At 35.6% G+C, this 17,803-nt stretch overlaps 2 protein-coding genes across 2 annotated transcripts; one reads left to right on the forward strand and one right to left on the reverse strand.

Moving 5' to 3' along the window:
- Positions 1-7,178: 7,178 nt before the first annotated feature.
- On the forward strand, positions 7,179-11,682 carry LOC112277682 (protein IQ-DOMAIN 3). Its single transcript, XM_024510293.3, has 6 exons — positions 7,179-8,511; positions 8,856-8,989; positions 9,116-9,373; positions 9,609-9,836; positions 10,131-10,247; positions 10,430-11,682. Exons 2-6 carry the CDS (start codon positions 8,870-8,872, stop codon positions 11,366-11,368), a joined length of 1,662 nt encoding a protein of 553 aa, XP_024366061.1. The 5' UTR covers positions 7,179-8,511; positions 8,856-8,869; the 3' UTR covers positions 11,369-11,682.
- A 542-nt stretch (positions 11,683-12,224) lies between these two features.
- Positions 12,225-14,725, reverse strand: LOC112277751 (peroxidase 71). The gene is made up of 4 exons (XM_024510439.3): positions 13,820-14,725; positions 13,452-13,631; positions 13,169-13,337; positions 12,225-13,061 (listed from the first exon to the last, which is right to left on the reverse strand). Exons 1-4 carry the CDS (start codon positions 14,084-14,086, stop codon positions 12,661-12,663), a joined length of 1,017 nt encoding a protein of 338 aa, XP_024366207.1. The 5' UTR covers positions 14,087-14,725; the 3' UTR covers positions 12,225-12,660.
- Between the last annotated feature and the right edge of the window lie 3,078 nt (positions 14,726-17,803).

Genomic DNA, 17,803 nt, shown 5'->3' on the forward strand with positions numbered 1-17,803 from the left:
TTAGCCTTAATTTAATCTTCTTGCAATGTGATTTAATCTTCTTATTGATGTATTTTCTATTAGCCTCTATGCTATTTAAAAAAAAGGTTGATTAGTTGTCAAATCAATACTTAATAGATCTTTAATGGCTGATCATATGAAGCTTGATCCAATCTCAAATTTAATCCAATTCATAATAGATGTATTTAAAGTAGTGTATTCAAATGGATGGATTCATATGGAAAAAAAAGTTGCATCTAGTCTTATATGCAACAACAACAAGAATCCACTACAACAAGGCTTTGTTGTAGTACATACTAGCCTCTTATTATATTGATGAATTTACCACAGTCACAAAAAAAATATCTGCTTGCAACACATAGTGCACCAAAGTCCACAATCATAAGAGTGAAGGAGTGATTTGTTTCTTTGGTTATTCATCATTAGCACTATTAATGGTCCAATATGTACATATGTATTTGTACAATATTTTGCTCTCCATCATCTTATGTGTTGGAATTATCTACTTAAGAATCAACCACATAGAGTTTGAAGTAATAGATAATCCTCTATCTCATCCCAAGAGTAAATCACTTATCCTAAATCTCATCACAAAGATAGTCACAGCTATAGTAAAACATTCAAGGACAAGTTTCCTTGTCTATGTTCTATTATTTTCATCATTGTAACCATAATGAAGTTTTACTATAATTGTGAAAATGATGAAAATTGGCCAAATATTTTTTTATTGGTTAAAAATCTAAAAATAGAAAATTAAATCTATAAATGATTTATTTTTTGATGATGGCTAAAATATATGGATTAATTTAGTATATTCTGGCATTGATTTAATAATCCTTAATTCTTCAAAAAATTCAAAATTAAAACTAAGTGTAATTTAATCTTTAGTAATAACTAAATAATATATTTCAAGAATAATTTTGAAATTAAAATTATAAAAAATATTATTTTTATTATAATAATTTATTTGTGATAAAAGATATCATATGACATTGTTTAAAAGTTTGTATTTTTATTCATATTCTTTTTCATTTTTTGGATGTTTGATAAAATATTTTATATATAAAATTTTATTAATAATCAATTAATTAAATATATTTTAAATAATTAGTCATTTTTAAAATTTAAATTATATAATGTTTAATTTAAAAATTATTAATAAAATTCCTTATTAAATGTCTTTTATTATTTATTAAGAAATTAGATAAAGTTTAATTATTGTACAAAATTTTCTTAAGGAAATTTTCAATATTTTTTTTTAAAAAAGGACTTATTAAAAATTATAAAATTTATTAAAAACATTTGCATAAGATACATTTTATATTTCAAATCCATTTTTGCTACACCTATAACAAAAAATGCTATTTAAACAAAATCTCATATTTTAATCATGTAGATACTTGTATACGAAATTCCAAAAATATGTGAAAAGAAATTGGACGCTGTTAAAATAATAATAATAATCATAATAATAGTAATGTTAATAAAAACAGAATCATAAGCAATTCAGAACGAAATTAACTTTCTAAAACTAAAAAAAGGATGATTAGAAAACTCAATTGCTAACGAAACAGTAGAAATGTCAAAGTAATTAAGGTACAACAATAAAAGAAAATAAAATTCAATATTATAAAAACAACCAAAACACGGTGAAGAGAACGAAGGTGCGGAACAGCGACATCAATAAAATAAACTCAACATCGAAGTTATCAAATAACAAAAGTTCTGAGCACAATTCATCTCATAAAATGGAGCAGGTGGCGGTGAAGGAGTCGCAGACATCGAGCCAAGAATCTGATCAACACTTCAATGTGTGGGCACCGACCGTCATGCTTCTGTCTGTGAATCTCAGCAGTTGAGCTGTTCCACCCAAAACTAACAAGGGTTGCAATTAATCCTTCCGATCCGCCGTCGGGGTAATGCAGTTCAATGCTGGAAAGCATTCCAACTTCCATGCATTTCTCTGAGTTTGTTCCTACCAGAGCAACCACAATGTCGATATTACTCAAAAAACCAGGGTCATAACACAATCGTGCACAAAGTTGACCGTTCTACAACTTTATGAGACCTGCAGTGCGAGGTTTACTGACCGCTGGCAACAATGGCAAAAGCATGCACACATTGGTGGATGGGTTTTAGTTTCGTGGTTCGGCAACCTTACGCTCATTGTGTTCAGAGCGTGTAAAGGTGGGTGCATCACCTAACGTCCTGCCTTTTCCTGGTTCTCCGAAAGAAGTCATAGGATTCAGAAACTGGCGGAGTTTCGGCCAGTGATTCATGCGTGAATGCAACTCGGAAGCCGAACTTTAAGTGCTCGACTTCCAACAAGTCTCGGACTAGAGCACCATATCATTGTACTGCCTCTTCAATGCAAGACGCACAGTTACATCATCCCTGTTGTAGAAGCCTCTCTTCAGGGCATCATTGTAACCCATTGCACAAACAGCTGTCGTAACTAATCGCACACCTTAACCATCATACTCAATACTCCAAGTAATGTGTAATCCACCTGCAGCACTGGACGTTTCATAAACAGTAAAGGCGGTGTGGGTATATTCAGAGTTTGGCTTTCAGGAAACACATCAGCTTTCGATATCCAGTCCAACCGATCTAGAAGAGCTTGTGTGGACATGACATAGTCGGTGAAAATATTTCCTACCTTATCAATATTTCAATCTTTGGTTTAATAGTAACCGATTGGGAGTGCATGAATCAGCATTAGAGTGCATGATTCACACAAAATATGACATAATATTCAAGCATTATGACATAATATTCAAGTGTGAAATGAGATGCAAAGAGGATAAAATTGCATGCAAGTGCAGAAGTGTAAAGTTATTGACGAAGTTTTGGAAAATTTTGAAAGATTGTTCATCTGGAACACCAAAAACATATTATTTTTTTGAATAGCATTAACAATTTGAACATATTAATAATATGTTCAAATTGTTAATGCTATTCAAAAAAATCACATCTGTACAAAGTCTCGTCTTCTATGCATCTCCTTTTATTACTGTAAACCAGGATATAATACATTTAAATAAATCTGGATAAGGATTTTTGCACTACCACTTTTTTTAGACACTCAAAATCATCATTATAATTGCTATTTTAAAATAATTACTAAGATAATAAAAGAAATTTTTCTATAGATATAATAAAAAAAATTAATAAAGAAGCGTTCATTTTTAAAAATATAATTCAGTATTTGTACAATTAAAATATAGATAATATATTAAATATTATCATAATTATATATAAAAATATATATTATTTTAAATATAATGAATAATGTTAAAAATATAAAAATATATATTATTTAACAATTATGAATAATGTATTCATAAAAGATATAAATAAAATTAGAATCTATTCATATAAAGTAAGTTAATCTTGCTAATATGAGCCAAATTTGTGAATTGAATTAAGCAATGAAGGATTTTTTTTTACATTTAATCAAGACTTTTTTGAATATTAATTAAAACATGAAAATTTTAAAATAGTGCATATAAATCCTAATAGCTGAATAAATAATAAATTACTTTTAAAATATTTTCAAATATATTTTTTATTTTTTAAAAAATAGTTACATTTAATTAATGTATTAATACAAGTACAAATTCAAGATCATTCATAAAACTAATATGGATTTTAACAAAAATATTATATATATTATATTTTAATATATTCTGATATTGCATTAAGTTTATTTTTAAGATAAATAATTGTAAAAGTTGAAATAAAAGTGCAAGTAAAAGAACTAAAAACATATAAAAATCATATAAAATAAATTATTGATAAATCAATCCCCAACTAGAATAAGTATAGTCTCAATACGATTTTATGGGAAAAGCTCATAGTATTAAATATTATTCATTAATACTAATTATACATATATATATATATATATATATATATAATTTTTTGAAGAATTTAGAGCCTTTTATTTTATTAATAATATTTATTTAAATCAAAAACTAATTTTTTTATCTACAAACCTTTTATTGTGCCTATAGAAGCTACAAATAAATGTCTTTAAGTTTTTTAAATTTCTTTATAATATGACTTTTGTAGAGATATAATAATAAAACTATTATAAATAAATAGCATATAATGACGTTCAATTCTTAATCAATCTATTTAACTTTTTTTGTTGGCTTGCACTCTATAAAATATATCTATTTCTGTATTTAGATATTGAGATACATATATATTATATTTTTTATTTATATAATTTAAGTAGTTAAAATAATGATTATGTATTTTTTTTTTACTTTATAAAACTACAAGATTAGATTTATAATCAAAATAAAGTCATTTTTTATTATAAAAATATTTTAAATATATATTAACAATTTTTGAAGATTAGCATAATTTTTAAAACTCTTACTTATGTAATTTTTTATATCAAATTTTATTTTAAAAAATTAACTAAACTCAATAGTTAAATCAAAATTAATATTATAAATACTTATATTACCTAAATAAATAAAGATGTATGAGATAAGCTAACATCTTCTCTAAAAAAGTTCAAAGAAGTTTGTTAGATACAAATTTTATATTTAAACTCTTATAAATATGCCATATAGCTATTAAAAATTATCTTATACATTTCTTACCTTTGGGAAGTCATGTTGGAAGCAACATACAATTTGATGCTTAGGCCATAAACTTCATGGTTTTTAGGCAATTTTCACAAAACTTTCTTGATAAATAGTATATATAGAATCAAGAATATAGTCATTATCTCTCTTGTTAAAATCTTTCTTATATTTCAATCTTGTTTCAAGACTCTCAAGTTTTTTTGTAATTGCCAATATTCAATTTAATTCCTATCCTATCTTGTATCTATCTCTTTTTTTTTTTTTTTTCCTTTTTTTTTTTTTTTTTTTTTTTTTTTGTGTGTTTTTATGACATAAGTTTATATTGTCTTCTTAGAATTCTATCTAGAATGATGTCCTTTAAAAAATGAGATTTTTTTTTTTTTTTTTTTTTTGCAAAGTATTATTCAATTACCAACTTTTTTTACTTCTAAATTATTTAGATATACTAATTATAATTTGATTGAGTAATGAAATATAGAGATTTTAAAAGCAAAAGATAAAAAATAAATTGACTATTAATATATAATTAATTAATTAATTAATTAATTAATTAATTTTGATATGTAATTTGATAACCAAGTAAACAACAAACATACAAATATACAAACATAAACAAAGAAAAAAAAAACATATAACATTTTAAGCACAGAACTACTACTCTGAATGTTTTCAGAAATGGGGTAATTAACATTTTTTTTTTTTTTTTTTTTTTCTAGTTTATTAAGAGGGACTACAAAGGTTTATTTTATACCCCCACATGTATTCATATTTGATTCCAAGGTGAGATGGGATGGGACTGAACGGCCCTTTTTCTATATTGTAAGAAAGCCTCCCTCCCTTGGCAAGGAAGGGTTTTCTAATTGATGAGTGAGTGGGTGCCATCAATCATGCACGATTCCGAATGGCAATAAATGCACGGGTGCCAGTGCCATTCCCCATCACCCAAACCCCACTTTGGGCCCCATCCCTGCCCAACCCAGCCTTTGAGCCAATGCTTTAAAGCTGAAGGGAGACTGAGGACACAAAGCACAGGGAAAGAAATAGGAGGGAAAGGAAGGGAGGGTGTCCACCTCGATCCCATGTCATTTGGCGCCAATCCCCAGAGTGCCTGCGTGTCCCCGCCAAGGTGGCCACTCCCGGGGTGACTTGGCACCAGTAAGGATGGCTCGTCCCTCAATAATTAGATGGGCAGTGGAGCAAGTGGTGGGCACTGTCTACACCCTTAAGTCATAACGTGGGCAATGTCTATCCAAGTGCTTATGTTGAATTGTGAATAAAACATTAAAAATAATAATAATAATAATAAATTCACTATGTATATAAAAAAAAAAATGCAAGATATGATATGAGTAATTTAATCTACTTTGTTACTATTCTTTTACATATTGGTGTTTGTAATGGAGGAAGAGACAGGAAGAGATTATTTGTTTGTCTCAACAAGCTATTTTCCTCATTTAGCATATCAAATTCAATTAATATTCTAGAAAAATTTGATGATGTATCCACTATTTTTTTAATTTTTTTCTTCTTTTTATGCTTTAGGGATTGTACTCACTTCAGTGATAAATCACCTAAAAGTGAGGATGTATCAATGGAATAAATACCCTTTGGGCCCATAAGACCCACCTAGCCAGACCAAAGGTATGCCCACACAATAACAGATTATGCACAGAATCTGGTGCCAAGGGTGGTGGCATAAGGACTATGATGTGTGGAAGAAGAAGAAGCTTCTACAACCATTACAGTATGGAATGTCCCCATTCCTGGACTGCTGGATGCAGAGCTTTGATGGAGAAGCGGAGCTCTATGTATAAAGGTTAGATGTACAACAATACAAATGGTTATCTGTAAAAAAAAATATTTACTTTTAATAAATTGCATGTATGTGTGTATAAGCTGTGATAACTGCAAATCATACACAATTCATTTAATTTATCTAGTAAAGTAATGAAAATAAACAAAAAAATATTTTTTTTGAATAGAAAATTCAAAATTATCAAATAATACTTAAACATTTTCATGAAATTAAAAAAAATCAAATTGTAACCAATGTGGTTTTAAAAGTTTGTGTGTATTACTGTGTTTGTGTTCCTCTTCAATGTGATTTTTTTGTAAGCATGGACATGCATATCAAAATAATCTATTAAGAATTAATCTATTAAGAATCTATAAAGAATTACCATGTGTTTTAATCTATTAATAATCAATTAAGAATTACTATGTTTTTATTAAGAATATTTTTCAACGCCAACTCCAAACTGAAATCCACGAAATTAAGACTCACATGGACAGAAATGCCGATCGGGCATTCGTCGCCAACATTCATCTACAAAAGCTTCATTCGTGAAATGTCAAGTCATTCATCAATAGTTTTTTCATTCATCCATTGGCCACGGGTTGGGTCACGCGAAGTCGAGCTTCGCGGCTTCGGACGCGATGAGCGATGAGATCCAGCTCTCTCGTTCATTATCCAACGGCCGTGCTATTCATCGATCGATCGATCGATGCGTTGTAGACCGCGGTGCCGTAGTATTCGACGTCGCTCATCTCCTTTACTAACTGCGCTGTATGTATTGCTTATTATGCCCTCACCCTTGGGCGCTCTCGCTTTTCCCATTCCTCGGTAGACGCAATTTTACATCGCAGCTGCAGCTGCTTCATTAGCGCGGTTTTTTCCTTCCGAGTCTCTTGATTCCGCTTTTTGTACTGCAAGGGTGTTTCTTTCCTCCTTCAATGCGAAAACCTCAGAGTCTGACGAGTTGGGTATTCTTATCACGTGGGTGATGATATGACCCTCCTCCGTTCTTTACCAAGCTTTTGTTTTAGCGTTGTGCGCGTTCTAATCCAGTCAGTTTTAAGTTGGATTTTTTGTTCTACACCTTGAGAAATAGATACATGTACCCTGTACACGTGCATGTACTTCGTCTTGGTTTTGCAGTTGGGTGGTACTCATGAGCGGCTCCATCTGTAATGCGGGAATCAATTCCCTTGTCCCGGGGGAATCCGGGTCGAGTGGTCGAAGGCGTGTTGGGGTGGGCAGTCTACTGATGATGTCTGTGTTTTCAATTATTGGTGAAGAGTGAGATTCTTGCAGTGGAAGGCGAGACTAGTTTTAGTTGCTTCAATACCCCCCCCCCCCTCCTTTTTTTTTTTTTTTCTTTTTTTCCTGGTTAACTGGGGAGGGGATGCCGATAGAGGGGGTTCAAGTGTTTTTTCGTATAGCAGCCTTAGTTGTCGGTGTCATGTGCTCTGCACCGTGTCGCTTCCCTCTGTACTCATCTGCCACAGTCAGACCTCAAGTCTGCGTATGTGCAGCAGAGTGAAAGCACCAGGTTTCGCTTCTGAGATGTGAGGAATGAACTTAAAAAGAGAGTGCCAGGTTGTCGACAATGTGGGCTATCTCAGTTACCCAGATGATTGTGATCCTCTGATGTTCTCCGATTCCAGAGCGGCAAACTTCACTAAACGAAGTTAAGTATCAGGTTCGTTAGTAAGCCTCAGCGCGCGCCATCTCTTACACTCGCGACTTCGGCGTACATGGATTGGTTCAAGCTCATTTTTCAAGCAGTACTTGGATTCAGCTGTTGAGCTACATTCTTTCTCCTTGCTGTTCTGCCATACCAGTCTTGACATCGCAAGGATAAAAGTGACGCCTTTCTAATAACGTTTCACAAACTTCCATTTCTCCAACATGAGACACGGCAAGTTTGCTCGACTCGCCTAGGCCGTGCCGCCATAGCCGAAGCCGTACTTCAAGTCTGAGCACAGTATCTGACAGAGTGCGTTGGATCTAGTTCGTTTCTTTTTCCAAAGGAGGTGCCAAATGTTTTCGGCGAAGATATCTTAAAAGAGCTGTCATCGTGTTCCTTGGCAGGCGTTTTTATTTATCACTTTGATCCTTCTGCAGGTAAATCTTTGGTATTGCACGGCTGCATATGCGAACGCTGCACTTGTTCAATTTTGTTTTTATTTTCTGCTGTAAAATCACATGGCCTAGTTAGACAATTCACTAGGTTATTTGAAATGTGACACATACCGTCTACAATGCCAAGGAACATGCAATCAGTTTCAAAGAAATCACTGACGTCAGCAATTAGAAGGGTATTTTTTGATCCGGTCAGGCCTGTTCAGTGTTTGAACATTGGGCGTTCACTGTGGAATTCACACTTCAAGCCATTGTATCTACTTAAGGTGACATTCACGCTGATAGTTTTTCTAATATGCCTTTAACACTTCATATTGGCCTTGAAGATTGATAGTACAGCATGGGGAAGAGAAGCACGTGGTTTAGTACTGTCAAAAAAGCATTTCGATCCCCATCCAAAGACAATGTTAAAACCGCTCCCAGAGATCTAGACCTTGTTGGTGACCTTCCACCCATTGAGGTAACTAAAGCAAAGACTTGCTCCTCAATGTCTCATGGCTGCTAAGGAGTGCACTTATGACTTGTAGATCTGGAAACTGGTTTTAAGTTAGTTTCGTGGGTTACTGATGCATTCATGGTGCGACAGGCCAAGTCAAAAAACAAGAAGAGATGGAGCTTTGGAAAGTCATCATATCAACCGTCTGCAACAGTAGACTTCAAAGAACAGTCAGCAGAAAAGAAAGAAGAGAACCGAAAACAAATTTCAGAAAAACCATCTGATCCAGCCATTTTTACCAGCCGCAAAGCAAGCACTACAGTTTGCTCGTTAACTGCCCTTTCGAAAATCACATCTCCAGATGTTTGGGCAGCCATCAAAATCCAGACAGCGTTTCGAGCATATCTGGTACACAATACTACTCTTGTCTTTATCCAATTATCAAGCATCCGAATACTTTCAGAGGGAGCTCTGGGATTAATAGATTCGACTCCCTCAAAGATACATCAATTTGTCTCAGACGCTGCCAGAGTCAATTTGAATTGCGAAAGCTTCCAACAAAGATAACATAAGTTCATTTCTCTGTGCACTGATCTTCGTGGATGGAATAGAATGTCAACGTTGCCCATGTTGCCTTGCATAGGCTCGGCGAGCATTGCGTGCGCTTAAAGGTCTCGTACGATTACAAGCCTTGGTTCGAGGCCACACTGTACGTCGACAAGCTACTATCACACTACGTTGCATGCAAGCGCTGGTCAGGGTTCAAGCTCGGGTTCGGGCTAGACGAGTACGTATGTCCGAGGAAGGGCAAGCTGTGCAAAGGCAGTTGTGGGAACGGAGGCAGCTGGAATCTCGTCCAAGGAAATCGTTGGTATGTGTGTCATTGCCTACAAATCCCTTTGCCTCTGCAGCAGTTTGAAAAATTCGGCATGTAGACGAATTTTGCCTCAGTTCTTACGCTCTATTCTATCTCAAAAAAGTACATTCTTGCAGGGATTCAGCTAAGATATTGAACAGGTTATATCATGTTTTCTCCTTACAGAATCACCATCTTTGTACATGATCTGTAGAACCATCAACTAATAAACTTGTTTTTACTAATATTGCAAATTTACATTGGATAAACTGAGATAGATTTGATAAGCACTTGAGGACGTAATGGCAGGACGGAGGTTGGAATGATAGCACTCAAACAATACATGCAGAAAAAGTGAAAATCCTGAACAAGCAGGAGGCCGCCATGAAGAGAGAAAGAGCTTTGGCTTATGCTTTCTCCCATCAGGTTTGTGTTAGATTCATTCGCTCAGTTACGATTGTATTTGTGTATGTTACTATAAATTATCTCTGCTCGTTGATATTGTTCAGTCAACCTTGAACAGTTCACTTCTTAGCTGGCAGAATCAGGCATGCTCTTCGGGCTTTTTAAGCTGGAGGATTCATTTCTTACCGATTTATAACTGACAGTTGTGGAAGTCGGCCCCCAATCAAACATCACAGCTCCACATAGATTGCGAGCCCGACAAGCTCCACTGGGGTTGGTGCTGGTTGGAAAGATGGATGGCAGCGCGACCATGGCGAAATCGCACATTCGACATCTCTGCTCCAAAGGATGTTTTTGAGGGCCACCCTGTCAAAACTGCAGACCTCAACACCGTTCAGAAGAAACACGAAGCTGCTGATCCACGTCTTCCCACACCACACAGCATATACAACAAGCAAAGACTTCATTCGGCACAAAACGGAGCCATTAGAAGTGAAAGTTACTCATCAAATGGACCATCCATGTTTACCTCTAACGGCCACAACCATTTTAGCCCGAGTACCATGCAAAGAACAACAAGCCAGGGTGCGCTGCAACCCCCAGCAACTCCACCCTCAGGCCACAAGGCAACACCTTCCCTAATCCGATCTGCCAGTCCTCGCAACCTTATCAGGAGGGAAGAGTTGGAAGAAGGGGGAAGCGCTGTTTCAACCACAGCAAGGTCTTCTCCTTCTGCCTTTCGCTTTGGCACTTGCTACAGCCATGCAGGATCCATACGCGATGATGAGAGCTTAGCAAGCTGTCCCTCTGTTCCAAACTATATGCAAGCCACACAATCAGCAAGAGCCAAAGTGCGCTCGCATAGTCAACCTAAGCAGCGGCCTGGGACCCTGGAGAAAGATGGATCGTGGGGCTCTGCAAAAAAGCGACTCTCATTTCCGATTTCAGAGAACCTCATCAGCAATTCTGGTCCCATCATGAAACCCTTTCGTCCTGCCGCTTATCCTCAACGAAGTCCAAGCGTCAAATTAGGAGTCCGCACCGAACGATACGTGTTTTCGATGGGCAACGATAGCCAAAACGGCGATGCTGTAACACCTTCTTCTACTGAACTTTCAAGTTCCAGAGCGCCATTTCGGTGACTTTCTATTTATTCTTCACATCATTTTCCTTTTCCTATTTATAGTTCAATTACCCACATCAGGTAGTGCTGTGTGCGCTCTGTTTCTGAGCTGGGTACTTTTTCCTTCGTTATTTGTGAAAATAGTTAGATATTCAACTGTGGTAATGGCTTTGTTTTGGCCTGCTTTTCAGAAATATATCCAAGTTGTAATCACACACTTTAGGATCACGGGTACCTATCAGTTAGGCTCCTGTGAAAGTGAACTCCATTACAAGTAGGTACTGCAATAATAGTTTGGCAAAATACTGCCTGAAAGCGACATTCTACCCCAAATTACTGTCATAAATGCTGCGACTGCGATGGGTATGGTTAAAATCACTTGAGGCATTGACAGAATGTAATGAGTAGCATTGTTGTTAATTCCGAACTTTCCACTGCATGGTCTGTGACTCATCTACTCTGGAGTGTTTTCTCCCCAAATTTCGTGGAATTTTTTTCTGCAGGCACAAAAATCATTTTCCACTAATTCACAAGAAATGTCACCGTCGCCTATAACAATAAGTTGAACTGTCTTTCACGTAAGACATCTCTGCTCTGTATTGACAACTGGGACGCTGCTTTACTATTCATTTACGTTAATACAACAAAGCAATTAGAACAATTTACAGCCATTGCCTGAGATACCCTGTCGACAAGGATAGGTGGAAGTGCTATGGTAAGTATCCCGGTTGCATGAACATGGCTTCTAATGGATACTTGAAGCACACAGAACCATTCGTGACAATTTGCAAATGACTCTTCCTGGAGGTTCTACAACGTTATGAATATTTGGAGAATATTGCAATCGTGAGTGTTCCAGGGTCAACATGAAGATACAAGTTAATACGACCTCATAGGTCACTTTATTGACCTTTCCCCTGAGCAGAAACAGGTCCTACAATCACCTATTTCGTGCATACATGATAATGAATGATAATATATAATCAAATGACTTGCATCTGACGAGAGAATGCAATACTACATGAAATGTGAAGAAATAGTGACCAAGAATGATCAAGTGCAATTCTCATTTCTTGACCATTCTTGGTCGTTGAAATTAGAGCCCCACTTCCGCACCCTCTACTTCATTATTGGTCAACTCAAGGGCAATGCTTCTCATGTACTGGTCCCCTCAATCTGCACGAACCCAGAAAACAAACCGCCTTCGACGCCCATTATATTTTGGATCCAGCCTCCGGTGAAAGGATCTTGCATGCTGACTACCTTCGTCGCCGGGACAAGCAGAAACAGCTGGTTCGGCAGTGATTCAACTTACTTGCTGTTCACCACTTCCATACGTCTCCGGATTTCGCCATCCTTCCCAGTGAGCACCCCAATCTTGCTCATGGCTACCATGGCTTCAGCAAAATTCTTCTTGAATACGCCGTCGTCCCTGTTCTTGTAAACGCAGTGTCTAGTGCGGGAGTCGCTCATCAGAGTCTGATCGGAGGTCAACAGACCTCGATGGTGAACGAGATCATGGAAATACCGTCCATCAAATTTTTCTGGAGTGGAATCCAAGTTCACACGGACAAACATATTCGGATTAGGGCACTGCGACTTCAAGTACAACTTGAAACTCGGGGAATAAGGGTCGGCATACGGTTCGGGGATATCCGAGTGGAGGCGATTGTCGAATGTGATGCAGGTGGCTTTGCCGATCGTGTGAGCCCCTAAAAACAAAATAAAAGGTCAGATTCAAGTAATTTCTAGTTCGCTTTGATACTGTACTCAACTTGAATCATAAGCGCGAACTGAATGTGAGTGAAGATCCACATACCTGATAGGACCACCATTTGAGCAAGAGTCATTCCCTTGCTCTCGAACAGTTGGATTAGGTTGGTAGCGTTCGCGCGTGGAGAGGGCAAATTAGTTAAGTTTACATCCTCCACCTTGGAGACAGTCCCATCTCTGCGGCCACCAGGCACGTTCCATCCGAAGCCGCCAGCCTACTCAAGCAATATCCATCTGTTTTTCAGATTGAAGTTTCAGATAGAAATAGAAGAGCATCACATTGACGAGTGAGAGGTCGCTTTTTATATCTCAAAAGTGATCAAACATACCAGTATGACTACGTCACGAGTAGCGTATTGCAGGACATCAGAACACGACACAACTCCTGGACAGGCCTTCTCGACAGCATCCTTCGCAGCGTTCAGCGCTTCAAACCCGTGCAAGTTAGCGTTGCTACGAGACGACCGCTCCGTGTTATTCCCCTTCAGAAGCAAGGAGCAGTCGCACCCCTGAAGAGATCATAATAGAAGCAGCTATCAAGCACTGGAGGAATCAAGTGCAGTCGTTTTGAATATGTTGAATGCACAGTTCGAGAATATTCCGTGTACTCAAATGATATTAGGAAAGTTGGGAAATACGAAATACTAACAGCACTGCGCTAACAACTCAGAGTCAACAAAACTGAAGGTCTAGTTACCCGGACAAAGCAGTCGTGAAATGACATGCGTAGGATGCCAGGTGCAATCTTCTTGTCTGCTTTGAAACACTTGGAAATTTCTTTGAAGATAATCTTCTCGACGTGGGGACAGCTTCGGTGGTAGTAATTGTCCCGTAAGCCGCCATCGGGCACATGATGCGTCCCCGAGTTATGATGGACCTTATCATACTTCGAAGCAGACACAAAGGAGTCCAAGCTCAATATTATCACCACAGCGCAGAGGCGAACGTACCAGGCCGACGCCATAGAGCGTTGCACCACTATGACAACGGCGGAACTAATGCGACGATCGACCGGTTGCTAATCGAGATTCTCAATCTTCAAGTTGCGTAACAGATTACACAACTGACTGCGCATTTAAAATATTGCCACAACCTACTTGAATACAGTTCGCTGCGTAGCAACGCCCCAGGAACGGAGTCGGAACCAAACCTGATGATATCGTGGACTGGGGTTTCCAGGGGCTTTAAATCTGTCCTCGAACAACCAAATACATTTCTGAGGTTTCAAGCTACCATGTACACCGACGTTGATGCTGGCACCGGTGACCTCAAAGACACCAGAGATCACTTGTGCAGAGACATCATGCATTCGTCTGTCTTTATGAATGCGTTGCTAAGACTCAGCCTATCTTGACAACAACAACAACAACGTCAACGCGGGGTAGCACTATTCTGCACTTGTCGTGCACGAGCTTCGAAGGTCAACGCTTTTTTTATCCTAGGGCTCCTTCGACAGCAGGGATTTGCCTCGCCTTGGTGACATGAACTGGAGGATCATGGTCAGATACCAGAACACCCTGGCTAGAAATCTGAAGAACTTTTCTTGGATTATGAGGTGACATTGCAGTAAACCTAACACGCTCCTCTACCTGATTCATAGGCTTCGACTGATCTGGTGCCCATTTATACACCTGCTAGATTTTGTCCAGAAGGGAAAACGTCTTTTTAGGCGAATTATCGGCATGTTGATAGCTGTATGGTTCCAGTTTTATCAAAACACAAAACAAACATATTCATATTTCTAAGCAGATTGTTGTAGCAGAGGAAAGATATGTCCAAGAATATGTCATAGTTGCAAGTTTCATTGGTGGTAAACCAAATGTCACATTCAAGACATGGTTAGAGAGACTCAATACTCTATTTATTATCAAATGGAGGACTCATTGCCAGCAACTAGATTGGGCAAGGCTTCTTCTGCCTTCAAGCTCCAAACCCTACAATTGTACAGCAAGTTCTCTTGCTTACACCATATGGAGACAATGGCCTCATGTGCATCTTTCAGCATTGGATACTAAATTTCGACTTTAAAAGCAGGAAATGTATGTTGATTCCTACCTAGATATCACTCAAAAACTTGTCATGGCAATTCAAAGCTGTTACAACTGAAATTATTTGGTCTCTAGGAAAAGTCATTGAAATGGACACTAAAAACTGTCTATTCAATGAACCAAGGTTCTGCATCATACTTGATACTAGCCAAGAGTAGGAGACAAAAATTGAACTTGAAGGTATGTTGACCAAGAATCTGATATAGGTTGTTAACTATTCAAATCTTTCTATTCTTTGCAAGCTCTATATCAAAACCAATCATCAAATCCAAAATTATCCATTGAGAAATGACGCCAATAAAGACGATCCTTCTATGCATATTCATCGAGCTATCAATGTCAAACCACAACAATACCATGCATGCTATCACGGACATCATATTTATTCTAATAATTACCTAAATGATTAAGTAGAAGTAGATAAAAATAGAGTTATTTCATAATATCTTCTAAAAAAGCTTCCTAAAAGCTTTACAAATGCTACTTTGACTTTACATATGTTTGTAGTTAATTGGTAGGTTAGAAACTTGATCAATAAATTAGTTACATGACACACATATTAGTAGCTTGTGGAAGAAGCTAATTATATGGTACACATATAGATAACTTGCCTTGCAAGTTAAATCATATGTCTAGCAAAGTCAACACATGTTGGAGGTCTTATAGAATATTGCCACATTAGAAAGTATTTTTTGAGGCAAGAATAAAGTCTTTTTCACTCTTGTTAATGTCTTTTCAGTCCTTAGTCTTATTTCAAGTCTTTTTAGTCTTCTTGTCTTTGGCAATATAGTATCATCTTTGAGTGATTTTGTAGTCTTTTTGAGTGACAAAAGAATATATTGAGATTTTCTTTCTTTAAGATTCATGCCCTTGAAAATTTGACAAAAGTGCTAATTCATTGTTCTTCTCTTGTTTTAGAAGTGAGTAGATTACCTCACTTCTGTTGTTATATTTTGAAGGTTGCAGATTATCCATCTTTAAATAAATTATTTAATTTTCTATTATTGATTTTTTTCTTTAAAGAGAACAAATTATCTTTCTTTGTAAAAATTTTCATTTGATATTAGAGGTTGCAGATTATCATCTTCTAATTTAATTTCTGGATTTGTTAAGTTATTTAAAATAAAAGAAAAAATCATGGATACTACTCTTTGTAGAAGTGAGAATAAATTTGCAACTATTGCAAATCTTCATGAACTTATCAATACACATAGGTGGACCCTAAACACTAATCATATACCTATGGAAAAAATTCAGAGTCTATGTCAAGAAGTTATATAATTGAAAGAAATAAGTAAATCAATCTCACAACCAAATCCAAAAAGTTTTGCTTCTACAAGTACAATGAGGATAAGGATTAATATGCTTAAAAAGTTTGATAGAGCAAGATCAAAATTTTAAAGATTTTTGCAACAAATCAAGTTCTATCTAAGATTGCATCTCTTCCAATATCCTGATGGATTTACTCAAGTTGGATTTATAAGTACACTTCTATACAGAAGTGCTTTCTCTTGGTTTGCACTTTTGATAGAAAAATACTCATGACTTGTTTATGATTTGAATTCATTCCTAAAACTTTTTACATCCACATTTGGATAAAATAATTGAGAAAAGAAAGTAGAAATCAAGCTTTTATTTTTACAATAAAATCATGATCAACCACTATATATGCTACTAAATTCCAAAACCTTACTTACAATGTGGATTGGAATGCACTTATCCATTAATTTTGATACAGATTGAAGAATAACGTCAAAGATTTGTTATTGTTAATGATATAAATAAAATCTTTGAAATAATCTATTACTCAAGCTATTCTATGTGACAATTGATTATTTGAAAGGCATCAAGAATAAAGACTTGGTTGAAGAAGAATAAGTCAAGTAATGATGGCAACTCCTAAGTTTTAAGAAATTTATTCATGAACACTGGAACCAATGGAAATTTATATAGTATGTTTTAAATTCCTCATAGAAGATAAAAATATTTGACGTCATCAATAAGGTTTATACTTATATTGTAGAAAAGCTAAGCATACTAATTAACATTCTCTAAAAAAATAATACAATCACAAAAAGAGGAGCACAATTGCCAAAGAAAGATAATATATTAGAAACAAGTTTCTTAAACTGTAATATAGACTATGTGGCTAGAATCATGTACAACACCTAGTAAAGGTCTTATTTTTTCTTCACATCTTTCATCTTGTTTTATAATAGATGTGTGTTTAAGACCTAAAAATCACAAAGTCTTTGCATTATTAGATTTAAGAGCCTCATTCTATTTTATATATAAAGACTTTGTTAAAAAATAAGAAATATTTTTAATTAAGAAAACTAAATCCATACATATAGAAGTCATAGATGGTCATTTGTTATTTTCTAGAAATATTATTTATGAGATTGTTCCATTAAATGTAGTAGTTAAAGATCATAATAGCATAGTAATATTTAATGTGATAAGATCTACCACCAATCCAATTATTTTAGAATTATTGTAGTTAAAAAAATATAACCATCAAATAGATTGAATTTCTTCTAATTTTAATATTTTTGATAGTTCAATCAAAAATATTATTAGTCAAGTAGAAATACATAATTCTAAAACATCTTAACTCTTATTAGTAAGTGCAA

The sequence above is a fragment of the Physcomitrium patens genome, chromosome 26 (genome assembly GCF_059467195.1).
Source record: "Physcomitrium patens ecotype Gransden chromosome 26, ASM5946719v1, whole genome shotgun sequence".
Taxonomy (NCBI): domain Eukaryota; kingdom Viridiplantae; phylum Streptophyta; class Bryopsida; order Funariales; family Funariaceae; genus Physcomitrium; species Physcomitrium patens.